Source organism: Siphateles boraxobius, unplaced genomic scaffold (genome assembly GCF_051911475.1).
Source record: "Siphateles boraxobius isolate OS27281-9 unplaced genomic scaffold, OSU_SipBor_1 486, whole genome shotgun sequence".
Taxonomy (NCBI): Eukaryota; Metazoa; Chordata; class Actinopteri; order Cypriniformes; family Leuciscidae; genus Siphateles; species Siphateles boraxobius.
Genome location: NW_027509126.1, coordinates 10,001 through 20,987, shown reverse-complemented (window position 1 = coordinate 20,987; position 10,987 = coordinate 10,001). Strand labels below are relative to the sequence as shown.

The 10,987-nt window shown below is 39.4% G+C and overlaps 1 protein-coding gene across 1 annotated transcript in view; it reads right to left on the bottom strand.

The window, feature by feature from the left end:
* Positions 1-269: 269 nt before the first annotated feature.
* The window catches only part of LOC143710888 (replication factor C subunit 4-like), an 11,471-nt gene continuing 753 nt past the window's right edge, over positions 270-10,987 (bottom strand). The window contains exons 1-10 of the mRNA XM_077202109.1: positions 10,255-10,987; positions 10,004-10,082; positions 7,975-8,054; positions 7,781-7,900; positions 6,946-7,089; positions 6,562-6,682; positions 3,525-3,650; positions 3,374-3,454; positions 2,398-2,511; positions 270-477 (exon numbers count right to left, since the gene is read on the bottom strand). The exon at positions 10,255-10,987 is cut by the window's right edge and continues 753 nt beyond it. Of these exons, the coding sequence (XP_077058224.1) occupies positions 382-477; positions 2,398-2,511; positions 3,374-3,454; positions 3,525-3,650; positions 6,562-6,682; positions 6,946-7,089; positions 7,781-7,900; positions 7,975-8,054; positions 10,004-10,082; positions 10,255-10,373 (1,080 nt within the window). The 5' untranslated portion in view covers positions 10,374-10,987 and the 3' untranslated portion in view covers positions 270-381. The remainder of the gene's footprint in view (positions 478-2,397; positions 2,512-3,373; positions 3,455-3,524; positions 3,651-6,561; positions 6,683-6,945; positions 7,090-7,780; positions 7,901-7,974; positions 8,055-10,003; positions 10,083-10,254) is intronic.

Genomic DNA, 10,987 nt, shown 5'->3' with positions numbered 1-10,987 from the left:
CTCTGATTGGTCGAGTGCTAGTGTGTTTGTGAAATGTCCCGCCCCTTTCCATAACCTCCAGTTTAACACACTACTAACTAACTCAACCAGGCCCCGCCCCTTTATTCTGCGTATGAATTATTATAATGAGAAATATTGTGACGTGTTCGTTCTCGGAAGAAACTCAAGATACCATGGAGGCGTTTCAGGGAGTTGATAACTATGGAAGCACATCCTAAATATTTGAATAAAAATATAAAATGTAAAAAAAAAACACCCCACAACATATATATAGGAAAGAAATGTTTTAATTACATATTTCAAATGTACAAAAAGTTGAAAACAGTAATCTAGGCAGACATGTGTGAAGCTGAAGTGTAACGGAGCTGCTGATTGGTCGGCTCAGGTGTTCTGTGCGGCTTGCTGCATGATGACCGAGCCGAGACTCAATAACTGCAGATACTCGTCAGCACCGTCGGCCAGACACTTGTCCACCTCCTAAAAGACACATCAGAACATTTGATTTCAACAAAACAACCAACACATTTCAATGGAACCTTGTTTCCGCCACAATAATAAAAAAAGTAATTGCGACTTTTTATCTCACAATTCTAACCTTTTTTTCTCCCAATTGAGTGATATAAAGTCAGAATTGTGTTATAAATTCAAAATTGTGTTATAAAGTCAAAATTGCGTGCTATAAAGTCAGAATTGTGTTATAAAGTCAGAATTGTGTGATATAAAATCAGAATTGTGTTATAAAGTCAGAATTGTGTGATATAAAGTCAGAATTGTGTGATAAAGTCAGAATTGTGTGATATAAAGTCAGAATTGTGTTATAAAGTCAGAATTGTGTTATAAAGTCAGAATTGTGTTATAAAGTCAAAATTGCGTGCTATAAAGTCAGAATTGTGTGATATAAAGTCAGAATTGTGTGATAAAGTCAGAATTGTGTGATATAAAGTCAGAATTGTGTGATATAAAGTCAGAATTGTGTTATAAAGTCAGAATTGTGTTATAAAGTCAAAATTGCGTGCTATAAAGTCAGAATTGTGTGATATAAAGTCAGAATTGTGTTATAAGGTCAGAATTGTGTGATATAAAGTCGGAATTGTGTGATATAAAGTCGGAATTGTGTTATAAAGTCAAAATTGCGTGATATAAAGTCAGAATTGCGTGCTATAAAGTCAGAATTGTGTGATATAAAGTCAGAATTGCGTGGTATAAAGTCAGAATTGTGTGATATAGTCAGAATTGTGTGATATAAAGTCAGATTTGTGTGATATAAAGTCAGAATTGTGTTATATAAAGTCAGAATTGTGTGATATAAAGTCAGAATTGTGTGATATAAAGTCAGAATTGTGTGATATAAAGTCAGATTTGTGTGATATAAAGTCAGATTTGTGTGATATAAAGTCAGAATTGTGTGATATAAAGTCAGAATTGTGTGATATAAAGTCAGAATTGTGTGATATAAAGTCAGAATTGTGTGATATAAAGTCAGAATTGTGTGATATAAAGTCAGAATTGCGTGATATAGTCAGAATTGCGTGATATAGTCAGAATTGCGAGATATAAAGTCAGAATTGTGTGATATAAAGTCAGAATTGTGTGATATAAAGTCAGATTTGTGTGATATAAAGTCAGAATTGTGTGATATAAAGTCAGAATTGTGTGATATAAAGTCAGAATTGTGTGATATAAAGTCAGAATTGTGTGATATAAAGTCAGATTTGTGTGATATAAAGTCAGAATTGTGTGATATAAAGTCAGAATTGTGTGATATAAAGTCAGAATTGTGTGATATAAAGTCAGAATTGTGTGATATAAAGTCAGAATTGTGTGATATAGTCAGAATTGCGAGATATAAAGTCAGAATTGTGTGATATAAAGTCAGAATTGTGTGATATAAAGTCAGATTTGTGTGATATAAAGTCAGAATTGTGTGATATAAAGTCAGAATTGTGTGATATAAAGTCAGAATTGTGTGATATAAAGTCAGAATTGTGTGATATAAAGTCAGATTTGTGTGATATAAAGTCAGAATTGTGTGATATAAAGTCAGAATTGTGTGATATAAAGTCAGAATTGTGTGATATAGTCAGAATTGCGAGATATAAAGTCAGAATTGCGAGATATAAAGTCAGAATTGCGTGCTATAAAGTCAGAATTGTGAGAAATAAACTTGCAATTCACACTTTTTCTCCCATTTGTGTTTTAAAGTCAGAATTGTGTGATATAGTTGCAATTCTGAGAAATAAAGTCAGAATTGCAAGATGTAAACTCACAATTGTGAGATAAAAGTCGCAATTATCTTTTAAAATGTTTGATTCTGTGGCGGAAACAAGCTTTTATACATTTCCACTGAACAGAACAAGAAAACTCTCTTATTTCAGTGTGTAGTCTCGGTTCACTTACGGCCATCTTCTCTGCAACGACAGATTTCTGTTTATCGCTCAGCTTCTCTTCGATGATGACCTCATGTAACTGGTTGAGGACGTTAGTAGCAGCGAATCCCTGATCGATCAGATCCTGCACAAATCAAGATGAGCTTTATGGTTTTATGGAAAACCGATACTGAAAACATGACGTTTATAAAGATATAAACATTCTTAAATCAAGATACATTTACTGGAGAAGCTAAATGATTGAAGCTATTAAATCGGTTATTGTAAAATTGATTAAATTAACACATGTCTGCCAATGGGGTCAGAAAAATAATCTAATTCCCCTTTGCATTAAGTGTATTTTTCAGTAAATGTATCTTGATTTAAGGATTTTTATGTTTTTTTGTTGTTGTTTTTAGAAAACAAGACAGGAATACTAAGCAAGAAGAATATTTTGTTACAATAAATCTGAGTTGAGAGTTTGATGAGCACAATAATGAGCTCTTAAACACAGATGCTGTAAAATGAATTTCAAGCACTACTTTTTTGGTTTTCAAGGACTTCATTTATCAATTTATCTCATTTATCAAACAATATTTTTATCTTTGAAATAAAAAAAGGTAAACAGATAAACAAAAATAAACCAATAAAACAAAATGGAACAAATAAAGTGCAGTGACTGCGGTAACTTTAACCATTGAAAGGATACTATGACAAAGACATCGCTTTCCTCATTTAAAATTATTTTTTTCTGTCATGAATATATGATTGAGCTGAAGAATGAAAGCTGTATCACATACTTGCATATTTATATGAGCAATATCACACTCATAGCCATTCAAAATGCCTCTATATCAGACGGACCGCAGCTTTAATTTTGTGAAAAGATTCTTTATTCGATCAAATTAAACACTAATTTCACATGTATTGTTTTCAAGGGTTTTTCCAGGACTTCAATTTCAAAAATTCAAGCACGTTGTACGAACAGTGTCTGTTTTCAGACTCACCTTCACAGCGAGCTCCAGCTTCTCGAAAGCGCCTTTATAACAGATCTGGAGGAGCGTTTCAATCACTTTGGGCGGAACCACCTTGAAAAAGAAAGTAGAGTTTAAAGACGGTATATTAAAAGTCTGGGTCTCGTTCGGCACGTTCACTCACCCCCGCGATCTCGATGATGATTTGTTCAGTGATTTCCCGCTCAGCGTTGAGTCTCGCGGCGCTCTGGAGATACGTGATGGCTTTCCTGAGATCTCCATCTGAGACCTTCACCAGAGCCTCGATTCCCTTCAACACACACACAAATATTTACTCCATACAAAAAGCTTGTGCTTTAAAGGAATAATTCATCCAAAAATGGAAATTATCTCATGATTTACTCGTCCTCAAGCCATCCTATGTGTGTATCGGCTTTCTTCTTTCAGCCAAACGCAATCAGTAATATTCAGTCCCTCCGGAAAAACACGATTATTCGATCGCATTATTCAATGCATAATCAGCCAAAGTCCTCATATTAATGCAGGGGGCACATTTTTTCAGATATGACGCACTTTCGCCCAAAATATGCGGGACTTGCATGATTTCACCATATAAAGCTGGGAAGAGCCAGGATATTATTTAATATACAAATGCAGAGTTTTTTTGTGATTGTTGCGAGCAAAAATCCTTCATTATGAGGCACGTTTTCTTAAAAAATGCGATGGAATATGTGGGATATTTATGCAATTTTATGCGATGAAATTGCGGGAACTTGCAAAAACGGCGGTTTGATGAAAAAGAGAAAAAAGTGATTCCCCAACACCCTGTTCTCACTAGACCACTGCCTTAATGTAAAGAGTCATTTCCTTTTACTTCCTATGATAAGCAAGCGTAACATCACAGAAAGTGCTGGAATATTTAAATCTCATCTTGTTTTATTTCAGATCTTAATAAACACACGCCTCAAACTTACAAAACACTGATGAGTCAAACAACTTCTGCAGCTTTACAAAAGGAATATGCTACAACGTCTGTAAAAATGAATAAATAAAATATAAAAATGTGTGCTTCCTGTTTTACAGCTTTTCGATGATGTTCACGTCTTCATAACGTTCCCATGGCAACAGGGGAAACGGCTGCTCGTGTGTGAAGTAAATAGTGCTGGGCGGTTTGACAAAATTTATATCACGTTTTTTTTTATTCAAAATTATGCCGGTTTTCCGATTTATGACTTTTGTTTTTCATTTTTCATGCATAATCAGGTGTTCAAAGCATTTTCTACTGGTTGAGAGAGGAATTACTGCAGTAAATTGACTTAGGATGGTCTATTTTACTGTCATTAGTGAATATTGTAGAATAGAATAGCGCCCAGTATAACCTAAAATTGTTATTTCTTAACGTTCTTATAACCAGGAAATAACGTTAAAGCTGCAGTAGGGAGTTTTGAGAAAATGTTGACTTAGCCTGAAAATTTGAACAAGCACAACTTACAGGTCCAACCCACTTGCTCTCTGCTACGCTACAGTCCTCCCTCCACAGCTCCTCCCTCCACAGCTCCTCCCTCCACAGCTCCTCCCCCACAGCTCCTCCCTCCACAGCTCCTCCCCCCACAGCTCCTCCCCCACAGCTCCTCCCTCCACAGCTCCTCCCCCCACAGCTCCTCCCCCACAGCTCCTCCCTCCACAGCTCCTCCCCCACAGCTCCTCCCTCCACAGCTCCTCCTCCACAGCTCCTCCCCCCACAGCTCCTCCCCCCACAGCTCCTCCCTCCACAGCTCCTCCCTCCACAGCTCCTCCCTCCACAGCTCCTCCCTCCACAGCTCCTCCCCCACAGCTCCTCCCTCCACAGCTCCTCCCTCCACAGCTCCTCCCCCACAGCTCCTCCCCGCAGCTCCTCCCCCACAGCTCCTCCCCCCACAGCTCCTCCCCCCACAGCTCCTCCCTCCACAGCTCCTCCCTCCACAGCTCCTCCCCCACAGTTCCTCCCTCCACAGCTCCTCCCCCCACAGCTCCTCCCTCCACAGCTCCTCCCCCCACAGCTCCTCCCCCCACACCTCCTCCCTCACAGCTCCTCCCCCCACACCTCCTCCCTCACAGCTCCTCCCCCCACAGCTCCTCCCCCCACAGCTCCTCCCTCACAGCTCCTCCCTCACAGCTCCTCCCTCCACAGCTCCTCCCTCCACAGCTCCTCCCTCACAGCTCCTCCCTCACAGCTCCTCCCTCACAGCTCCTCCCCCACAGCTCCTCCCCCACAGCTCCTCCCCCACAGCTCCTCCCTCCACAGCTCCTCCCCCACAGCTCCTCCCTCCACAGCTCCTCCTCCACAGCTCCTCCCTCCACAGCTCTAAAAAACTGGACGTTTTGAATGTTCCTAGAACATTCAGAAATAACGTTAACGTTTTTATAACTTAATGGGAATGTTATGAAAACGTTCTTATAACCTAAAATTGTTAGCTGGGGAAGAGGAGAGATTCGCGATTGCACTGAACACGTTTTAAGTGCAGGATTCTCTGAGTGAGCACAGAGAAAATAGACCTATTCTAGCAAGAGCAGCGTGTATCTGAGAGCGCGGCACATTATATTCCGCGCGCGAGCAGAGACATTCGCGCTCGCGCATTATATTAATGTACTTTCACGCTACAATAATGCGCTCTCGACATTTGATAGGAAAATAACGCCATAGTTCTGCAGCATCCATCTTCCCTGTAACGTAACACCAGAGCACTGCTGTTTACCCTCGCCTCGCCGTCGCTGCTTAGAAGTGCAACATTGTAAAGGGTCCGTCTGAAACAGTGTCGCTCGGCGCAGCGTAACGTTCGTTCCGAACGTTACGTAATTAAATAAATTGGTATGGCGGTATATACAAAATTAATATCATAACAAAAATATACACCGGTTTTCGGTATGAACCGGTATACCGCCCAGCACTAGAAGTAAACGCAACATTTTTCAACTTTCTGCTAAGATATATGTGACTTTTTTGCAACGAAAATGTGGGGATTATGAAATCATGCAAGCCTCACATATTTTGTACGGAAATCTGCAATTTATGCTGCGTATTTGAAAAAATGCGGCCCCCGCATAAATATGCGGACTGACTTTGGCTGATTATGCATTGAATTATGCGATCGAATAATCACGTTTTTCTGGAGGGACTGATTAGCAGCGACTAAAGACAGCCCTATTTCATGGGTAATAATTAACAAAACTTCTTCGTTTACATCTTTGCTGTACTTGAGGTTCTCCTTCCCGCAGATCTCCAGCAGTCGCTCCTGCTGAATGTCATTGGCCAGCGGTTTGAAGCGGAACTTGGAGCATCTGGAGGTCAACGGCTCGATTATCCTGCAGAAACAAGCGAGAGTCAGCAAACCCGACTTAAAACCCATCTTTTCTCTGTGGCCTTGACACCTAGAAAGATTTACTCATGTTTATGTGTATGTTTATGTCGTTTCATTTTATTTTTGTTGTATGTAGTTGTGTGTCTTATGTGATTACTTTTTTTCTGTACAGCACTTTGGTTGTTTAAAAGTGCTTAAAGTTGGATTGGATTGGATTAGCAGAAGCCGCACGCGGCGGGTTTGTGCGTTCGCGTGGTTCACACTGACCGGCTGACGTAGTTGCAGATGAGACAGAACCGCGTGGTTCGAGACTCTTTCTCCATCGTGCGTCTGAGTGCCGCCTGAGCCGCGTTGGTCATGGAATCCGCCTCGTCCAGGATTATGATCTTGAATGGCGGACAAGGTTTCCCGCTGGGATTCAGAGAGTAAAAGCATGCGTTCAGAAACACTCGATCGGCGGTATCGTTTGAATTTAACGATACCGATTCCTATTTCGATTCTGCTTATCTATTTCCTAATTTCGATTCCAATTATGAAAAATAAACTATAAAAAAAAGAAACAGATATTCACATTTTAGTCTTATTGCACAACATTTAATTATAGCTGAATATCATGAACAAAAATAAACAGGATAAAGAACTCTTACACAAGGAACGTTAGCCTGCGGTTTAAAAATAACACAGAAAAATAACTATCCTAACTAATATACATTTTAAGGATTATTAAAGACAATAAACACTCAATAATTAAAAAAGAACAAATAAAAAATTAGCAATCGCAACAAATAAATACAACTGAACAAAGATACGATTAAAATAAACTGTGTTTTAAGATTTTCAGGTATTCAGGTACCGGAACGGTAATCAAATGTAAAATAACACTGCACTTTATACATAATATATACATTAAAAATATAGTTGCAAAAGTTATTCAGTCAAGAACAATTGAATTTTCTCTTAGTCTTTTGTTGTTTGATTAGTGTTATTATAGAGACGCTGCAGGAATATTAGGCTACTGTCACTTTAAGAGCTTCACAATATAACGGAATTCACGGAATCGAACCCAAACCTAATCGTTGCGTTTATTCGGGGCGTAACTCACTCGGTACGCGAGCCGGCCACCGCCAGCTGGGCGAAGTTCTTCACCTTCTCTCGCACCACCTGTATCCCTCGTTCATCAGAAGCGTTGAGCTCCAGGACTCTCTGTCGGTACAGCTCTGGCCTGAAGCACAACGCGAGGATATTAGCACACGCGTGTCTGAATCTCAATACGCATCGTCATTATGCAGATCTTACCCATAAAGCTCTCTGGCCGCCGCGAGGATGGTGGACGTCTTTCCTGTTCCAGGCGGTCCGTAGAACAGCAGGTTGGGCAGCTGTGAGAGCAGAGCACATCATCATTACGGCATTAGAGTATTCTGCCAGATTTTTAAATTAAAGTTTTAGATAAAGTTTTACTTCAGTTTTAGTAATTTGTTAGCTTTCTTGTAGCTCAAACAGTAGAGCGTTGGCGCTTGCAACGCCAAGGTCATGGGTTCGATTCCCAGGGAACGCAAAATTGACAAGAATGTAAATGTGTACTTTGAAACGCAATGAAAGTCGCTTTGGATAAAAGTGTCTGCCAAATGCATAAATGTAATTTTAAATACTTGGAAAGGTTCCCTTGGCAACTAATCTTGTGCTAAGAATGTGTTAAACCAAGTTAGCAAACACGCCAAATCATGCTAAAATGATAGCAACATGCCAATTCATGCTAGACAGGTAGTAAATAACACTAGCATGCAAATTCATGCTAGCAACATACCAATTCATGTTAGCACTGTGTTAAATTATGTTAACAATGCGATAATGCATGTTAGCAACGTGTAAAAACATGCCAGAAACATGCTAAATCATACTAGCGACAAGCACCGATTCATACTAACAATGTGCTAAATCATGCTAATATTTTAAAACATGTTAGCAACGTGTTAAACCATGCTAGCAACATGTTAAATCTTGATAACGTTAAAACAATAAATTATGGTAGCAACATGTCAAATCATGCTAACAACATTAAAACATGCTAACAAAATGTTAAAACATGCTGTGTTATAAATAGCTAGCACTGTGCTAAATTATGCTAGCAAGATGTTAACAGCAAGCTACAACACGTTAATGTGTTAAATCATGCAAACAACATGCTAATCAAGCTACCATTGTTTTAATGCTAACAACATGTTAAACCATGCTAGCAACGTGTCAAACCACACTAGTAATGTTTTTAAGTAATTTCAAACTATCAGATAAGGCTTTGTCAAGTCAACATCAAAGTGCACAAACTTCACTCATCTAGTTTTAATTAATGTACTTATTTCATATATACATTTAGTTTACGGTAATAACACTGGAACAGAGAAGGTGGAATTTTACTTTTTGGGATCAAACTATTGACTCAGTTTGAAACTTTCCCGACCACAATAAATGGCATGACGTGTGATCAGTAACTTCATTACAACTGTTCTCGTGAGTTGCAGGGATGGGCGTATCGATATGAAGTATCGATATATATATCGATACTACTAACGTCGAGATCGATATTACAGTGACATTATAATGACCATAGTTCAATTAGGCCTATAATATATATTCTGCGTCAAGTGTACGTCGTAGGCTACGGACGTAGGTGACGCCATCGTGAGCATTTATACTTCTGCGTTACGTCTGTGTTGCTCTGCAGTTACAGCGACGAAACGCTAGTTGGCGGGGGAGGGTTTTAATGATCACTGTGTCTGGATTCCTCGCGGCTGTTTTTGAGTTTAGGCTACTACAAGCAATGGCGACTGAAAGAAAGCATACAGATGGCTGTATTTCCGCACATCTTCAACCAATCGCTCGGTCACTTGGTCCATTTCCATGTTTCTTCGCTGAACTTCTGAATTTAAAAATGGCGGGCGGTGCACATGAACACGGCAGAAATGCGTAGGAGGAAACGCGATGCTACCAAGCCGACCAATCACAGATCTTGCGGCCCGCGTCGTGTATTTACATTTTTGAGGAGGTGCGCATCAGGGTACGGCGTATGGTACACGTCTGTGCGTATGCTACGCCGTACCTACTGCGGCACCCGACGCAGAAGTATAAATTGGCCTTTAGTAATTCAATAATTTAAGAAATTTACAATTTTTAAAGTTCAGTGTAGAGGTATAGTATCAGCGATACTGGCCTTTAAAGTATCGGTATGGTATTGAAAACAAAATAGTTGGTATCGCCGACCCTAGTGAGTTGTGATGATTCGCTATATAAATAAAATTAACATTTGACATTGATGATTCGCCTCACGCACATCAGCGCCCTCTAGAGATTTCTTCAGTACTGCAACCACCTCCTCCTGAAAGGCCACTTCATCCACACACTTTGGTCTGCTAAAGTGATCAAAAACACGAACAGGTGAAATCTGAGATCAACTATGAACACACGTCGGGTCAAAATGCATAATTCAGTTTCATTTTTTAAAGTTTGCCGACATGATATATCAATAACTCTCAGTCAGATCACATGAATATGAGCGTTTATGCAGATATGGTTGAGTCTCACTATTTCTCCACCCAGGGAAGTGCTCTTTGCTTCTTCTCTCCTCCTGATGATGATGAAGATGATGAAGGTTTCTGAGCTTTAACACTCTGTGAGGAAGGTCCTTTCAAAAACGCCTGCATTTCTCCACCTATAAACAGCACAACAGGACATACGCGCTCCACTACAGGAGGATAGACACTCTCACTACAGCTGACACGACCGATGGAAGAGAATAAGCAGAATAAATCTCTTTATAGTCGAATAAATGTGAATGACACGCTTCGTGGGTTTGTTGACACTCCGCGAACCGTCAGATTCCCGCCAGACGCTCATGACGTCAGTGGCGCGCGCCGCAGCTGCTCATCGTCACGTGATCACGTTCACGCTGAAGTTTTTATTTATTTTTAATAATATTAGTATCGTTAGTAATATTGCCACAGAGCCAAGAATATGTATTCCAAATAACTCTATGAATTATCAAGAAAGACGTCACAGGTGGTAAACATAATCATTATTGTGGGTAAATATCAAGTAAACCCTCCTTAATTTGTTTTAAAAAATGACGTACATCATACATAAAAAACATGAAAAAAGCCAGAGATTAAACTAATTTAGTAATCGAAGCCACTATTGTTGTCTAAAACAAAATCAAGCATATATCTAAAACAATTGTAATTTCTAAAAAAATCGTAGATATGTAAAACTGTGAGCACGCACTTTTAGTTTTGTAATTATATATTTTAAAGTGTATTAT